The sequence below is a fragment of the Micropterus dolomieu genome, linkage group LG22 (assembly GCF_021292245.1).
Source record: "Micropterus dolomieu isolate WLL.071019.BEF.003 ecotype Adirondacks linkage group LG22, ASM2129224v1, whole genome shotgun sequence".
NCBI classification, from domain to species: Eukaryota; Metazoa; Chordata; class Actinopteri; order Centrarchiformes; family Centrarchidae; genus Micropterus; species Micropterus dolomieu.
Genome location: NC_060171.1, coordinates 7579062 through 7597425, shown reverse-complemented (window position 1 = coordinate 7597425; position 18364 = coordinate 7579062). Strand labels below are relative to the sequence as shown.

The 18364-nt window shown below is 40.6% G+C and overlaps 1 protein-coding gene across 5 annotated transcripts in view; it reads left to right on the top strand.

Moving 5' to 3' along the window:
* LOC123961276 (pleckstrin homology domain-containing family A member 7-like) overlaps window positions 1-18364 on the top strand; it is a 150499-nt gene that overhangs the window by 119641 nt on the left and 12494 nt on the right. For 3 of the 5 annotated variants that reach the window (XM_046036518.1, XM_046036521.1, XM_046036520.1), the window contains 7 exons: window positions 7624-7805; window positions 10365-10919; window positions 11459-12014; window positions 14279-14362; window positions 14891-15127; window positions 16528-16581; window positions 18054-18119. In XM_046036518.1, coding sequence (XP_045892474.1) covers window positions 7624-7805; window positions 10365-10919; window positions 11459-12014; window positions 14279-14362; window positions 14891-15127; window positions 16528-16581; window positions 18054-18119 — 1734 coding nt within the window. The remainder of the gene's footprint in view (window positions 1-7623; window positions 7806-10364; window positions 10920-11458; window positions 12015-14278; window positions 14363-14890; window positions 15128-16527; window positions 16582-18053; window positions 18120-18364) is intronic. The other 2 variants (XM_046036522.1, XM_046036523.1) reach the window with 2 other exon arrangements.

Here is an 18364-nt window from a genome sequence, read left to right as displayed (position 1 = left end):
AGTTGGGTATCGTCCAATAGACCTAGTGCATAAAAATTTAATCCTAATTAATGACCCCATGGAGAGGAAAATAAACAAGCACTTGAAGACATGGTTAGACATTCCCCCAAGCTTTTCCTCTGTGGGTCTCATACATTAGATTAGGCCAGCTACAGATTCCATCATCATCAGCGGTGGAAAAATTTAAAGTGGTCAAGTGTAGAGCTCTGCTAACATCAAGAGACTAGAAGCATCCTTGTGGGCACCGAGCCGGAGTTGCAACAAGATCAGGTAGCAAAAGGGACTCAGCCATAAACCAGGCAACTATCTCTCCCAAGCTGCACCACATTATCGGCATTCAGTGCTCTGGAAGGCAAAGCCTTGGCCCAAGGCATTTTAAGCAGTGGGAGAAAGTTAGCATAGCAGGACAGGTGCACCGTGATCCAGGAAGAGGTAGGGAACATCAGGGAGGAATGAAAGACATCAAAAGTTGTTAAGCTAGGCAAGCCAGGTCCCAGGACTAAGTGGGAGCTACCCAGGAGGAAGGTAACATGGGCAGTGTTGTGGAGATTAGAACCTTTCCATCTCATTCATAACTGCGGTCAGTATATGACACTTTTCTGTCAACAGCACACTTGCACACTTGGCAGTTTAAAGTAGAAAGTTGCTGAACATTGTTAGAACCTGTATTGTAGATTATGCATGTATAATGTTCCTGGCTATGATATAAGTCTAAATATATACCATCCTCATCGGTTTGTCCTTGATGGGTAGAGGGAAATCATGTTTTTCACAATCCATTAAATGTAATTGCATGGTGAAGTCTAAAATATATGATTTTGAGACATCTTAAGCCTGGCAATGAGGGAATGAAGAGGAAAAAATAATGCAATTCACTATTTCACATTCACAGAGTTCCTGTTAAATTTTATTAGGTAATAAAGATCAACAATATTATACTTGCATCATGGTCAGGAATGTGAATTATGGCTGTTGCTTTATGAAGTGTGTACGCCTCTCTTCTCTTCTGTTTTATTTAGTTTCAACCTTTTAAAATCTTGTTTTTGCTGACCTCCCCTTCTCACCTTGCTGCAGTGATGTAGAAGTGTATTCCAGGGTGTGGTCAGTACAAAGTGACATCACTAGTGTTAGGGTTATGCCTCACACTTCTGATGACCAATTATGCCCCTAAGTGATGCAGGGTGCTGGCAGAGGTAAACAGACTTTTAGCCAGAGAGGGCCGTGAATGTCTGAGATAAACTAAAACCCAAGTTTCTACCACAGAAAAGTAACCCATCTGCTTGAGAGTAATAAATGCCCTTCTGCAGTAAACGCTGACAATCTGGTAGTCAAAGCAGGTTTAAACAAACTCATATATGAAATCATTAAAAATGCTGCTATGCTGTCTGTAACCCACACCAGCAGGAACCATTAGCAACCCGAGCAAGCCTGATGGGTTGGGTATTATATAATGGTGTTTGAGTGTATGAATGCTGCACCCGTTGACTACCAAATCAACCTATACACATCATGACCCCACAAAGTAAACCTTCAAGCTTCGACAACCTCCCACCCTCTACCCTCTTCCCCTTTTCACCAAATCCTCTTCCCTCTCTTGTTCCAATTGGTTGGCTGCCCGAGTGGGACTTCCCTCCCTCCTTGTGAGTGTGTCGAGTCGTCCAGTGACAGTCCTCCCATAAATAGGTACTCTACCCTCTCATGTGCTCTCACTTTGCGAGATGTAAACGCTATATATCCTTGTTGTCTACCGTTGGTGTGGCTTTTTTGGTCCAAACATGACAGAATATACAGCGGCCTTGTATATTCCTATGCTGGTTTTTGATGCATGTTTTGAGAATAACATGTCCTTGTGCCTGAAGTGTTGGTGTTGTTTTTTCTTTCAGTGTACTTTGTCTTATTTAATTCCCCCTCTGTCTTTTTCCCCCTCCTCCTCTCTGTCCCTCACCCCATCCTCGTTATCGTAATATGAATCTTTGTATTTGGCTTATCTGGTGTGGGGCTTATCGTTCATCTATGTGCTGCTCTTGCTGTCTTCTCCATCTGTCACACTACTGTACCAGCATGCAGTTTTCCGATGGTGTGGAGAAAAACTTCACTTTGTTATTTGGAACTTGCATCACATCACCTCACCACCTTCCAGAAAAGAAGAGCGGAAAAATAATGTTTGCTGTAGGAGATACTTTCACTGTAGATGCAGGCTGTGCAACCTCACGGTGACTCAAATGTTGATTTATCCAAAGCAGATGTTGCAACAGGAACTTTGAAGTACAGAAACATGTTATATTTTATCTTTTTCACAATGAGAGAGTAGAAACACTGATTTTTTTTCTAAAAGCAGGACAATTTAAAATAGAGACACCAGCACTGTAGACTCCATTTGGGTGTTTTTCAGTATAATTTCAATTTCTACAGTTGCAAATTTAGGAGATTGTACCTTATCAGAAGCTTTGTGGCACTCTGGCTGCTGAGGCTTATCTTCATGAGCACAATGACTCTTTAAATAGCGCCAGGACAAAGACTGTGTGTGTTTGTCAGGGGCTGTCCACAGGAAAAGAGCCGACACTATTGTAAGTCCTTCTGAGTGCAAGAAGTGAGTGATATTTTTCATTTTGCAGAAAAGAGAGGCTGAAGGAGAGAGAACGCAGAAAGGGAAGGAAGTGATTAGGGCTGGAAAATAAGCGATAGGTGGAGAGGAAGGAAGCCATGAGGGCTAGTCGCGGTGAAACAGAGGGCAGAAAGAAATGGCAAGTGGGACTTTTTATATTTTTCCATAAAGCATCATTAAACAATGTAGAGGAGAAAACAAATAATCAGGAACACCCTTAAAACTGCCACCAACTCCCACACAGACACAGACCACCAAGAGGAGAAAAAAGGCTTAGCTGAGAATGGATATGGTGCGTAGGTGTGTCGGTCACGCACTCGGAGCTGAATGACCCACTCAGCATTCCTGCTAAAGAGAGGCAGAGTCTCCTAATGTTATTTTAGACCACCGGTGGTGTGTGTTGAATTTGTCACTATTGTGTGTGTGTCTGTGTGTTCTGATGTAACTAACATAGGGAAAAATCATAGCTTGTGACATTAGATTGAAATTGACAGGCCTTTTAAACATGTATATGGCCTGGTATAGTTCGCATAGATGTGACATTATCTTCAATGTGAAGAAATTTTCAGCCAGTCACTCCAATACACTATAGGAATCGGATTTAGAATTAGTGTAAAATTAGAGGTAGGTTTAGTCTTTGGTTAAAGTTTCTGTGTTTAAGATTATGGGTTTGAATTCAGTTTATTCAACATAGTGCAGTACAGATGTGTGTATCTCTGTACTGTGTGTATGTTCACTGCATATGCATGACAATATCTCTGCACGTGCCTAAACATCTGACTAGCAGAGCAGTCCTCTGTCTCTCATCAAGAAGCCTGTACCATTGTAGCTGTTAGAGGCTGTCTGACACAGAGCTGATGGTGAGTGAGCAGGCATGTTTTGACAGCTGCTTCCTGAGGATGCTCTTATTCCTTTCGTCAAGATTTTTAGGGTGTTTTTCAGAGGTTGCTAACTAGTTTCCCCGCCTGTTTTATGTCCTCTAATGTATCTAAACACATCTCCGTGCCTGACAGTGATAGGCTGACTGAGCCATGTGTATGCTCTACATCTGTTGTTTCCTCTGGGTAGGGTCAAAGTGTCTGCAGACTTTCATTTTAACCAAACATTACTCCAGCTGAATTAAGTGAGCAGATACACACAGCACACAACATGACTCCATGAGCACAAAGAAGAACAATGCAGTTTACAAACACTGGATAATGCAGACATAATACATGCATGTAGTATGGCCTGTGTTGTCAGGTTTGCAGTATTCTCCCGACCCAACTGTGTTCTCTGGCTTCTGTCAAATACAGGGTTTGGAAACATGTCATCTTAATTACGCAGTTATGACTTTTCTGGGTTGTAGCTTTAACCAGTAGAGCTAAAATGGGGTGTCAGTTTATTGGGATTTTTAAATCTAAATCTCTAATTCATTCTCAGAACTTGTCCACTAATTATAGTTTATTTCTTTTTCCCTTTTTTATTTTATTTTTATTTTTTATAATTGATTCTGTATTAATGTAATATTTTCTGCTATGTAACAGACGGGAGTTACAGAACACAATTTCACTCATATAACTTGTGATATTGTGACAATAAACCATGCTACCTACCTACCTAAATGAGAAATAATAGATGAAACTAGTCAGTTTCTCCCACAGATAGAGCAACTTATTGTTTGCAGTGTGTATTGTACCAAGTTTGAGGTATATTAGCATATTTACGCATATTATTTGCAAGGTATGATGGCTTTAATTAGGTATCTTTTTACTAATAAAGGTTTTAAATGCAGTTTTACACAGTGATTACAGATTTCACAGTAGTTACAGTGTTGGTAGTATTACAATACATAAAGTAATCAGTGGAATCTGCTGCCGTAGTGTTTGGTTATAATGCAAACCTGCATAGCCCTGTACATGATTGAAAACCAAATATCACATTCATTAATTATTGCATGTTTCTGCTCAATCAGTACATCTAATGTGGAATAAATACCTGGCATGTCAGGAAAATAATGTGAACTCGCTTTTAGAAACTAAAATCAGCACGACTGTAGCCTTGAAACCCACTGTACATTAGGTGGAATTGCACTCATTTAAAGGCACTAAATGTAATATTTTACCATCAGTCGCCACATTAGAATAATCTTAAACAATAAAAACCATTGCTGTGGACATTATCAAGCTCTGCTCACCTCCAAACAGAATCAGTAATAGTTACTTAGTGCAGACATGCATCTAACTGGGCACCACCAAAGAGCTAGTGCACAAGATTATCTGGACTTGGACAAATCAAGTGAGTGGTGCAATCAACACACAGATCTTAAAATACATACCAGGATCAGGGTCAAGTAGATACTGAAGCACAGTGAGTGAGGAAATTATATTTTAAGACGTTTTATCAGTGCACAGCAGCAGCCACTGAGATGAGCTTGTTTAAGCAGCCAGACGGCAGTGCTTTCAGGAGGGAGGTGACTTAGTAAGCTGTTAGGGAACCTGGGAGGGATGTAGGAATGGGAGCATTTATGTTTGTTTGTGTACATGTCTGCATCTGTGTGCTAGGGTTTATTCAGAGTTTATAGTAACAGAGATAGAACAGCAGCGGTGACAGTCTGTGTTTGTATTATTCATGAACTTGTTTAGTGTTTACATTACACTACACAAGTGGATGTGGTGTTTTGTGTGTTTCTGACTGTCATGCTGATGCAGACAAGAAGCCGAATTGCTGAGGAATTGCACTGATTTTATCAAAATATAAACCAAATAAAGAAATCGCAGTGGAATGATGGTGTTGCAGCCGCAGTGGATCCCACCCCAACACTCCACATACACTTATTATCCTGCATTCATTATTCAGTGAATGAATTAGGATAGGGAAGATTTAATGTTTAATTGCTTTTCATTTGCATGCATCTGTTGTTGAGTGGGTTCTCTCATTTGTCTTCCAAATCCCAACAACCACACTGAATGAAGGAAGGAAGGAAAGGGAAAAGTAGGACATTTATAAAGTTCTGCCGTGCTCAATGGAGTGCCTCTCACGTTAAAAGGGCCCCTAATAACCCCACTTCCATAGCAAGGGCATCATTATCAAGGATACAAAACATTTAGATGGTGTTAATTAAAAAACAGCTATTGATGTAGTGATGTACTGTTCCTTGAATTTATTGGCCAGTTCTGCTGTTTGATGGTGTGTTGTATTATCCTGGTGGATAGCTAGCCAATTATAATATCAGTGACATCCTGTTGAGATATTTTCAGCACAGCTAAAAACAAGTTCAGTAGCAGGAATATTTTCTGACTATATGATTTATCAAACAGTGATAGTCTCTGTGTCAGCTTCTCAAGGCTTCTCTCTGGACTCGCAAAGTTCAACAAACTTTCAGGCAGATATCCATAGTAGGAGAAATAGAGATACCTACTTCTCTACTGATGATAGTCTCAGTAGACCAAAATGCAGTGTAGCCAGAAACATGTTGAATTTTGAGGGAAAAAAACAGCTCACACTATTCTTCAACTCTCCTCCTTTCCTGCAGTTACTGCGCTATTGCTAGTAATACTGCTCTCTCCACCTATACAAACAGAATAAACTTTTGAATATAACTACTTCTCATGTGTTTACTGGGATAAAGAGAAAGGCACTCTGGGAAATGTGGGAAATTGTTGTTGTAAATAATCAGTGAAAGCTGCATTAATTGATTGTCACTTGTAAGCCCTAAACACAACATTGAACTATTATCACCTTATAAAGTGGTAAAGTGAACGTGTCATCAAACAGTTACTAATTTACACATTTACTAGACAAGGAGTTAGTCTTTCTGGTCACCTGATACAGCTGCAAACGAGGTTGATCAGGTTGATCCGTGTCTGCTGGCTATAAAACCAAAGTAATAATATCTATAGTTATAAAATCATAGTTTGTCACTATGATTGTATCCATTGTTAACACAATAAATGGATAAGTACGTTAAGTAACTTTAAAACATAAATTAAGTATTGGAATACAACGAACACAGATTGGTGATGTATTACAGAGGACTTAAAGCAGGCTTTAAAATAGCAAAACTGATAAAATCCTAATATTGCTATATAGTATGCAGTTAAACATCACTCAGTAAGACAAGATAATGTGTGAGTAACCTGTTACATAGCTTCTTCTACTGGTGCAAAGACTACAGTTTATATTATTAGACCTATAGTATTATTGAGTATTTGTCTTGCCTGTTTTTGGCTCTGCTTGAAATGGTTCTGCGATATCCCACTTTAAATTTTCTCTTTAGTATAGTACAGATATTAAACATTATTTTACACACTGCGTCATTAAATCCTGCCCAGTGATGAAATGGTGCCGATGTGCTCTTGATTGTCACACCTGAGTAATAGCTTTTTTTCTGTGCATACAAAGAAATATCCGTCTTGAATTTGAATATTCCTGTCATGAGCTCGGCAATCCAAATCCAAGAGTACAATTACCATGTCATGGTGTGGAATCTAATCAGGCTTGCATTTCACACTGCCTTCTTGCAGAGATTATTTTTCTCATACCATACAACTGTAATTGATGTTACTTCCTAATTTTGTGAGCCAAACTGTTGAAAAATATAGCAAGCATAAATGAAACACTATTATATCGTTGCTGTTTGTTTATAAACTGCTGTTTAACCCTTTAAATTTTCTTAGTAGGTTTCTAAGCTGTAATAACAGGAAAAAACAGGTTTGTGAGGAGACTCTGTGTGACGCACATATTTTCTATTTTCCATTGTACTGAAGAATCTTTCCTCTCGTTGGTCAAAAGTTGTGGCTTTGTTGGTTGTAACTGGCTGGCATTTTTGTCTCTGTATTTCTATTGTGTGGTTACTTCAGTTGCTCTCTGTGTATTGGTCAATGCTTATGTGGCCCTTGATGTTGTTTCTCTTGTTGGACAGCATGATATCTCCCTGTCTCTTTGCCCAAAGCTGAGGCTGATGTACGCACTGTCTTGCGACGGATTTCTGTCTGTCTGAACCCGACACTGACCTAGCCTCTTCTCTTTCCCTTCAGGCTAGCCACACTGGTATGCGCTCGTACATTTACATGCAGAGCTCTGTGATTGGCTCGCAGGCGGAACACACTGGGATGCGGACGTATTACTTCAGCGCTGACACCCAGGAGGACATGAACACCTGGCTGAGGGCCATGAACCAGGCTACACTGATGCAGAACCACGCCGACAGACTCATCAGGTAGGGCTACACACACAAAGAACATCTCATTGAACTAATTAAACACATACCTTATAAGCATTCATTGTCCAAAACCAGGCAGCTGTAGAATACCAGCAACATATTAGAGAGTATATGAGTAGATTCAGGCTGCTAATGTTTCATAAAAATAACTTCATTCAATCATTTTCATATCATTACTTTTTTCTTTTAATACTGACACAACATTGATTTATCCACCTTACGCCATGAGCCCCCCCTTGTGTTTCTAACCAGTATTTTTATTACTTAAAATTAACACTTTTTTTGAGATATAAAGTTGATTATTGTCCCATCCCTAATTGGGATTTTCGCTAAGAATCGCTAGTGGACTCAACAGAGTCCATATGTGTAATTCAGTCAAATATAGACGATACAGAGAACTAAAACACTGATTACCGTAAAATGTTCATCTTCTGTCAGTCCATCTTCTGTGCCAAGCATATTGTGCAATCCATAAAACATTGTATGTGCTAATCAATTGTGTGACATAACAGCATTTGATAATGTACTGTAATGTGATAGCTCTAGTTGTTATATCTCGTAAGGACTTACTTGCTCACTATAGATGACACTGATTCCTGAATAAACATCCCACTTTTCTGTTTACAGCTGTAACAAATCTGTGTCATTGCTGGAGCTATAACATATGAGCGTTTCAAAGAGTATATTCTGATGTTGTGAAATGCTATTTTTGAACAAGCTGCCGCTTTTGCCATGTTTTATTTATGTGTTGACAAGGGGAGGTGGCACAGATCAAATACGTCCTATCATTCACTGGCAGCCTCAGACACCCGCAGCTCGTACTCTTTCATTTTCAGTTTATTTGTTTTTGCAAGGGGAAATCCCACAAGACTACAGTAGCTTTAAAATGGGCTGTATGGTTTATTCAGCCATCTCCTTAAAGTTGTGATGAGGCTAAAAGTTTGTATTTTATGTGACAGTTTTCTAGTTCAACTTCAGATCAGCACAACAGAACACAACAGAATAAAGATGAAATGGTGGAACACGAGATCCATGGGATATCAGAAGTGATCAAATGAAGTAGAATTGATCAAGATAACTGTTTTCTTGTGGCATAGGTTTATACAAATATTCAAAGTAAGTGTCAAAAAACCTGTCAGAGATAGATAGATAGATGGATTGATGGTCTTTATTGTCAGCAGGGGAGATTTGTCTTCACAGTCTGAACATGGCTTCACAAGCAAACATACATACAGTAAGCATAAGGCAAACACAGCACACATAACAGTTACCGGTGGGGAGATTCATTTTAAGGATGCTATGGCTGAAGGCACAAAACTTGTACTGTAGGGGACCCGTTTCCAGGCCAGGGACCTGTATCTGCATCCATCTGAGTTTGTTTCTATTGGTTCCAGATACTATATTTAGAGAAACGGGGGAACAGCCTAGGAGAACGGTGTTGGACCATGCTCCTGTACAGCAGTAGCAGAGAGTGCTATAAGTTTGCGGATGGCAGAGAGTCTCTGTTGATAGCTTTTATGGATGTCCGTGGTGTGTTGGTCAAAACTCAGGTTATTGTCTAGCATGATAGCAAGATATTTAAAACACTCTACCATTTTAACAGTTTGTTATGAATGCGGGTGGGGTTGTGGGAGATGTCATGGGTTGTTCTGTGTGTTCTGGGGGAACTTCTCACAAGAGATAATCCATTTAGCTTTTTACCCTTGCTACAAAAGAACACAACAGGATAAAAAGAAAACACAATCCATCCATTCAGCTTCATCACCAGTTGAATCATTTTTAATGAAAACAAATAATCCAAATAAACTCAAAGCAATCAAATCAAATAATGGTTATTGATCAACCACAAAGTATTTCACTCACAAATGCTTTGTTCAGTCCATTAGTCCAATTTGTTAGTACTATAATGCCTATTAAATGTCCATTAAATCAACAGAAGCCACATTGTAATCCAGTGTGCTAATTTGAAAATCAAATGTCCGTTAATCACAGTCCCTTACATTAAATAAGGACTCCAGATAATCTTTGTGAGTGTGAATATTAAGTTCAAGTGGGAAACAGTTGGTATGTCCTTTTGAACCAGAATGAATGTAGTTAAGTTCACTTAAAAGTGGGAGGGGTCTCATTGGCTTCTGTCCAGGGAGGCAATGAGCAGGGTAAAGGGCAGTGCACAAATAGATTGAATTTGAATTTGCTTGAGGGTTAAAGAAAAGTTAATGCACATTTATACTAAGGCAGGAGAATATGAGACGCCTGGTAGGAAAGGAGACTTATCTTGACCTTCTGTAGGTTCAACAAAAACAAGAAACTGGATTAAGACTTTTAGTTACCTGCTCCTTTAGCCACTCTCACTCCTCTTTCTGTTCTCCTCCATGCCGCTTTTGTTAGTTTTTCCCCTTCCTCCAGCTCACAGGTGTGCCTGATTTGTCTACTCACCTTCCCCACCTACTTTTCCAGACTACTCTGCACTTTTTCTTTCCCTCCTTTCACTCTGAGGAATAAAATTATTATTATTTATTATATAACAGTGTTTCATGTAATCTCTACTCTCCACAGACCATCTGACAAGTTAGAGAAGTTGAACTTGTTTCAGCAGCATGCTGTCCCGCAGACAAACCACCTAAACCATCATAAGACCAAGACCCCAGACTCTGAGACCACAAGACCCATAATCCACGAAGTTCTCCTGGAGCCCATACACCACGACTCAGACGAACACTGCAGCTTCCACAAAGAATCTCCTGCCACCACCTTGTTGAAGCACCCCATAGGAAGTACAGCCCTGGAGATGGACACACACACTTCTCTCCCCTCCAACCCTGCACCCTCTGTAATCCCACAGCCAGACCACATGTCTGCCTCAGCACCCGTGTCCAGGGTTCCATCCCGGGCACCATCACGGGCTGCCTCGACACTGCCATCCAGTGTTTGCACGAGGAATGGCCTCGTCTCTACGCCTAGCCCCATCCTGGAGCCCAATGGGATTGCGGCTGGGACATACCAGAGGGCCCCAGCTCCGCCCTCTGCTGTGACTCACAAACAGGTGCAGAGGAGAAGTGCTCTGGAGCAAGTGGAGCAGTGGGTCCAAGTGCAGAAGGCTGAGCAAAAAGGGTAGGCCACTGTCATATGTATTTTGTGAAAATAAAAAAACAAATAATTATTTGTTTTATTGTATATAACTACACATGGTTAAAAACATATTCTTTAAAATGTTTTATTTCTGTACTTTATATTTAGAGTACATTTTTGTAGCATGATTTTGAACTAGCTATGCAGCACACAGGTAGATTACCACAACATCAGGGCAACCACAGCAAACAATCCTTGGGCTACAGTATGTAGTGTATAAGTACATTTTAGAGTTCCTTCTTGTGACCTTTGCTTGCAGACCTAACATGAACGTGAATACAATGCTTTATTTCTGAACTCAGAAATTGAAATTCTTTTAACTTGTTATCGCTAATAAATAATATGAACAAATAATTTACTTGATTGAGAGTCAATTTATAGCTCTAGAAATGAGATTGCTTAATTTCTTACTTAATCATTAAATAAAATTCAAAGTAAGATTAAATGAGTCTTAAAGTTTTCCTCTCTGAAATCTATAGATATTCTGAATAAAAAAACATCCTTTTGTTACTACTCAACAGCCCCCCATCCAGAGACAACACCCTCCCTCGTCGCACACCACCAACCCAGCACAAGTTCACCTCTATTGACGCATACCAGACCCTGCCAAAGACTCCTCGCCAGAGCCCCCTGACCGCGCGACTTGGTGAGTACAAGTATGCCCAGGACCGTCTCAGCCACTTCCGCCTCACCCCTGAGCAGGCTGGCCCAGGGTCAAACACCGTCTGGCAGCTATACGAGTGGCAGCAGCGCCACCAGTTCCGTCACGGCAGCCCCACAGCACCACTCTACACTCCGGCTCCAGAGTACCCATTTGGTCCACGCCCTCCATCCACTGTGCCTCCCTCCTCCTCAGCATCTAGATCCGAACGACCGGCCCGGTGTGTGTCGGTACCACCTTCATCTGCAGACATCCCTCCACCAGGGCCTCCACCCGGCACCAGCCGAACCCTGTCGCCCACACGCAGGCCGCACACGCCGGCTGAACGGGTGACAGTCAGGCCCGTGGGTGATAGATCAGTGGTGGACATACCCTTTGCTGTTTCCCCCCGCAGGACCAAATCTCAGCTGCTCAAGGTAAAATAATGTCTGACACAAGCAGAACAGCTATCTTGCATGTTTGTTGAATGGTGCAAGGTAACTAACTGAAACAAAACTTACATTTTCATTATAAGAATGCTATAATACAGTTTTACAATCCAGGCACGGTCTGTAATGCTTCATACCAAAGGTGCAAGAGATGAAAGAAATCTAATATTGCTCCAGCTTTCTCTGGACACAGCATTTTAGTATTCTCTTATACGTACTGTGCACAGAATTGCCCATACACAACACTACAATTTCAATGGGCAAGTGAGATGTAATTTGGATGTAAGCAGACAAGGCTGGTGTATTTGGCATCATATTTACATTTTAGCCATTTAGCTCACAATCTTATCCTAGGCAACAACAATTACAGTAAACTGATAGATATTCCCAGAACATTTAAGCAAGTAATAATACAAGAAAAGAGAAAAAGAGAGTTATAGAAGAAAGGCTGTGGAATGAATGGAGGCTAGGTAATGTAATGGTTGCATGTATGTGTATTTTGTTGATCAAGGTTAAAAGGTTACATGGTTTTTTATTTATCATTATACACAAGTTTGTATAAAGAAATAAAAGTTTGTAGTCCCTTCATGCTACACACTCAGAACTTAAATAATTAAATGTGTATTAAGATACAGTAACATTTAAAATAAATAAAATAAAACAAAACAATAGGCTACACAACAGACCAACATAGCAGCTCACACTGCGACTCCCCCGTAGAGACGCTGCAAAAGCAGTTGAATTTTATTTGGATCACCCCTCAGCTTAAGAAAAAGAAAGATATGAACACAAACTGCAAGTGTTGGGCACTTCCGATCCATATAACGTTACAGCATCCGCTTCCGCATTTCTACCATTAAAAACCACCAGGTCCCTGCTGCCGCTCGACTGTGGTGACGTTTAGGTTTACCTTGTGGGGAATCCCTCACCTAACCCAGCCCAGGCCTGTCTCCTCCTTGATTAGTGCATCCGAAAGCACAACAATCATCCAGCATTTTGGCAACGCAAAAGCAGGCAGGCAGGCAGCGGAAAATAACGTCTTTTTTGCCCTCCAATGGAGTGTTTTCCTTGGAAAACGTGAAAACAATATGATAAAATGGTTTCATGTTCACAAAAAAAAGTCTGACATTTGGGAAGCAGTGTCCATCTTGACTGTGTTTGAGCACCAAGCATCATCGATGTAAAATACAGAGTCTGCCTCCTCTCATCTTGCTGGAGTCTTGCGCTGACAGCTCGGAACACCGACCAACTGCTGATGATCCATGATGTTGATGGGGCAGGTCTCTGTAAAGATGTAGGCACAACAGTTTTTGATTTCCGTTGCTTGGCCAAGTCCCATATTGTCCAGACCGGACTTTTAGGAGCAGCCTAAGTCAAAGCTGGGCCAACATGGCTCCTATCCCGGCTCTCTTTCCTCTCCACTGAGCGATCGCCAAACCTGCCGTGGAGTCTGGTTCAGTTGATCAGGCCGGGTGGATCGTGGTCCTCTGCTCTTTAATCCAGAAACTGTCATAGGTAATACATGTTTCAGCAGTAAATCAAAAAGACATATTCGATTCAATGGCATGGATGACAACAGATTATTTCCTGTTGTCACTGCATGTTTTCTTTTTCACTGTCAAGTACAAAATATCAAACAGAATAGTTTCTCATCCAGAACAATGTCAGTCATTCTGACAGTGTGGGGTGCATGTTGGAACTGTGCTCCACTGAACAGAATAATTGTTTTAGTGCCTTTGGGTACAATGACAGACATATCCTTAAGGCATTCTGTCTAATAAATTACCTCAGCGGTATCAGCAAAGAAACCATGTACTGTAAACTATATTTGAAATGTATAAACACTATATAATATACAATATACTATACTGAATTATTATTATGTATATGTAAATACATTTGTCACATTTATGCAACTGATGAAAATTAGCAGCTCCATTAGTATTTGCATATTTTTTTGAACTTGAGTGAAAAAAACACAAATATGCCCACTCTCCCTCAAATCACAAGTAACATATTTTTGCCCTGAGATAATAGAAAATACAGTATTTTTATTTGAGGTCATGTAAAACAAAAATTGTAGCCTTTGGTGATGTGGACTTATGATAGCAGATTCCTCAGTACTTTGATTATTATGTGTCATTTTTGTTCTTTAATTGCTAAACCACACATTGTCCATAATTCGATTTTTTTAACATTATTTTCTAAAGTCCAAGCAGTGTATATAAAATGTGTTGTTTATATGTTGTCAGGCCACTACTCTCGAGAGACGGTCAATGCCTCCTTCTGGCTACATCACACACACAGTCAGTGCACCTAGCCTTCATGGCAAAACGGTACGTCTTATAAATATTAACTAAATACACTTCAGTGTATATATTATATTAATATTTTAACAAACATTACTTTAGGCATGGGTTTAATTATATTGAGTGCTTGTTTTTTTTCACTATTTGGAACTTGGAGCAGAAACCTTAACCTTTGAAGGCTTAAGAGGTCTGTATTGGAAGTGATGTGTAATTCCCTTGCACAGTCTGCTTCCAGAGTTCAGTAATATGTTTTTTACAGTGTGTTCGCCAGACACTAAAGAAATCAGTTACCAGAAGTGCATTCATTCCCCGTTACAGCAAAATGTTAACAGATATTGTTACCAAATCTTGATTAGCCTTTTGTCGGCACGAGCCAAATGGCTGTAGTGGAACATTTGGGAGACACTGCCTATCATGTACAGTGTGTTGCTGTGAGTTTTGCCTTTTGTTTCACCATTATTCCTCCTAAATTTACATTACATACAATAGAAGTTTCACTGAAGTATGGTGTGGTCAGTTTTGATGCCAGATTTAATGTCCTGTGGTGCCTGACAGCCCGAGGAGCTCACCCTGTTCCTCATTCAGCTGCGCCGGCATCAGGCCAAGATGGCCTCCGCACGTCAGCACACGTTAGCCAAACTGCAGCGGCTCAATGGTCCCAAAGATTCCTTCCACCACTTCCTCACTACTACCACCACTAGCACCAGCCCCATCCTCAGCTCCGGCCCTTCTCCTGTGTCCCACCTCGGACATGTGGGGCTCTCGGCTCCCCTGGGCCCTTGCAACACCCAGGTGGGGCTCCCCGCGGCACGCCTGCCTGCCTGCCCCTCATTTTACCATGGTCTGCTAGAGGTTGCCATTAAAAATATTGCAGGGCTGCGTCAGATCTACCATAGTTAGTTTCTTGTTATTTTCGTTTATTTCATACGTGGAACATATAATTTAAACTTTCAAACGTAATCATCAAGAAATGTAATTATTTTTGTCCATTATTCATTGTTATTGGATGGCTTTGTTGGTCAATTTGGTCTGTCTATCTGTCTAGCCAACATTTGGTCTAACAATTTCGATGGCTTTCTATGAATTATTTAATTTTTTGACATTCCTCGTTCAGAGATGATTGATTCTAATCATTTTAAGCATACCCTCACAAACCCTCTGGATTTAAATTAAATTGGAAGGGGGCAATCTTAGTCCTTAGAAGATGAATCCTAATGATGTTTAACCTCTTGGCATGGCCTCTTGTGCTGCTGCCAAATCAGGTTGTGAAGTACAGACGATGCTGTAAGCGATGTTAAAATAGTTAAGTTCCTCCACTTTAACTTTTAAGTGACATATTTGTTTATCACTGTGTTTTGTCTACCCTGATCATCCAGCTGCTAGTGCCTGTGTGCTCAAATTAGCAACACTTCAAAATTCCAGACCTGTAACACCCAGTTGATCCTGTACTTGGTAGTACACAACTGTAAATACATGTAAAATAACCTGTTCCAGGATAAATGAAGACTAACCAAAACACAAAAGTTAAAACAACAGCATGTTCATCAATAGTAAAGTCTCAGTATATCAGTGGCAACCTCTACCCAAAAGCTCCCGTGCTTTAGTGGTGTGACATCAGGCATGGTTAATCTGTGAGCGCTGGCCTCACCGTTACAGAACCATCTGCCTCTTTTTCCATCTGCTGTTCTTGGCTGGTCAGTTCACATCTCTTGCTTCTAGTGACACTGTCCATAGCATGTTGTGCTGCTAACTTTTGTAAGTCCACAAAGCCATCCCATGCTTTGGCTAACCGGCTGACTGTGGATGTGTCCGTCAGTTTGGTCTTCTGATTTATGAATCTTTCATTTTCAACCGTACTTCAGTTTGTTTTGTTGTTGAGTGATGTGAGCTGAATTAAAGCTGAATTCAGCAATGTTTCAAGATCTGCTGCTTCTAATGGATGCTGGTGTTTTGTTTGTTACAGTAGGAGCATCCCCGGGAAGATAAATGAATGAATTTGTACTGTATGTGTGAGTGTCGGTTGTGATGCATGTTGGCACAGACACAGTTCACACCACACACAGATGTCACTACACGCTACTAGATGAATTGTCAGTGAAGCTTCTTTAGACTCAAATGATTCAGATAGTGAATTATTTAATTCCTACTGACACAAATTAATAATCCACACTCACATGTTTGTCGCCCTCTAGGTTGATGACACCTATATGCAGCTGAAGAAGGACTTGGAGTATCTGGACCTAAAGGTGAGATATAGAGATGAACAGAGTTCCTCCCCTGATTCCTGTTATTTTAAACTTAACCTTCTGCTTTAATTTTAAGTTAATATATTTTCTAATTTCTGTTTCTGCTGGGCCTTTTCTGATTTGAGATGTGCCTAGCTCAAACTAACACACTAGGTGTTTCTTACTGACAACCGATTCACTGGCCCATGTTGAACTGTTGAACCGAGTGTCACAGCTACGAACAGAGATGTTCAGGCATCGGTGTGAGACAAAATACCCCCCGTCTTTGAAATCTTGTGTGGTTTTAGGAGCAACTCACGAAAGCAGCCGCCATTTTGTGACTGCGGCTCTGTGTCTTTGTGATTTTGACTCCCAGATCAGAGCTCTAGAGCCCCTGATCCTCGCAGTTCACAGTTTACTACTGCACTGCACTGCTGGGCCTCTCAGGCCTCTAATGAACGTAAGCTGTATGTGTGCGTGTATGTCTGTATCCAGTATTTGTCCTATAAAAACAGATATAATGCTGTATGTAGTGTGTCTGTGATTGTGTGTGTGTGTGTGCATTTATGCTTGTGCATGTTTCTACAGTGTTCAGAGTAGGGATGCATGTGTATAGTCTGTATGTGGGTGTGTGTGTTTACGTGTTTAGAGTCTAGAGTCTCTGTTCTAGAAAGACCATCCCATCGCTTACAGCACCGCATTCACGGCTTGAATGGCATCAAATGTCTTATCTCCACGTGATCTTTGACCTATCCACTCCCCTCCTATGTGGTGATGTTGACGATGCTGTTGAAAAGTGGGCATGGGATGGCTCGGCAGTGCATGTGTTGTGGCTGTGGCCCGGTGGTTGAAAAGCCAGCTGCTTCTACCATCGTCTCTGAAACGCTGCACCTCCTTGACAATAACACAGGGCTCTACTGTGTTATGTCTTTACTTTTTTCCAAAAAGGAGCACATTAGTTCTGAACTAATATTTCCAAAAGAGCTGTGAAGATCAGTGAAATTAGATTTTCTCATTGTTAAATTTGCACGTGCTCTATTTTAGTTTTTCTAGTGTTTCAGGAGGTTATTCTAGCACCGTAGAACCCTGTCGGTAACCCCAGTAAAACTCACAGTGAGCACCTGAACTGAGGCAGTCCATGGTGTGTTCCTAAAACAAATATTTTCCTCTTCACAAAAAATACTGCAACTTTTTTGAGGGGACATTGTGTACAGATGTTTTATGGATAAGACAATTTGTGCAGGGGTTCAAACTCTCCATAGCCATTGTGATCTTCATGGCAAGAGCTGATTTTGTGTTCCAAAACTCACTCATATTGTCATGTACACGAGGTGAAGAGAATGTGTCACAGATAGTCTGTCTCAGCCTCGTAATACTGTAGTTTGTAGCTTGTCTATGTGCTCTGTATCTCCTTTATTTCAGCACCATTGCACCATGGTACATGGTTTCACTGTACAACTAACATCTGGAAATGTTTGTTTGGCAATCTTTAGGTAGCTGGAAGTCAGATGCTGAAGGAGTCAGGGAAACCTGTCAAGGTTGCAGAAAGTGACGTGGATGTAAGTATGAGCATATTAGCATCTTAAAATGTTGGTTGCATTTAATATAGACCAATTCTAATTTTCACACGGTCAAGGAGGTTATGTTTTTGTTCCAGTTTGCTTGTATGTTAATAGGTAGGATGTCTAATGATAAATGTTAACAACATTCAATTAAATTTGGTGGAAAGTGAAGCTGTTGGCCAAATAAATGTTTCTTGAAGGGAATTCAAAGGATTTGTTTATAATGTGAGGACATTTTGAAA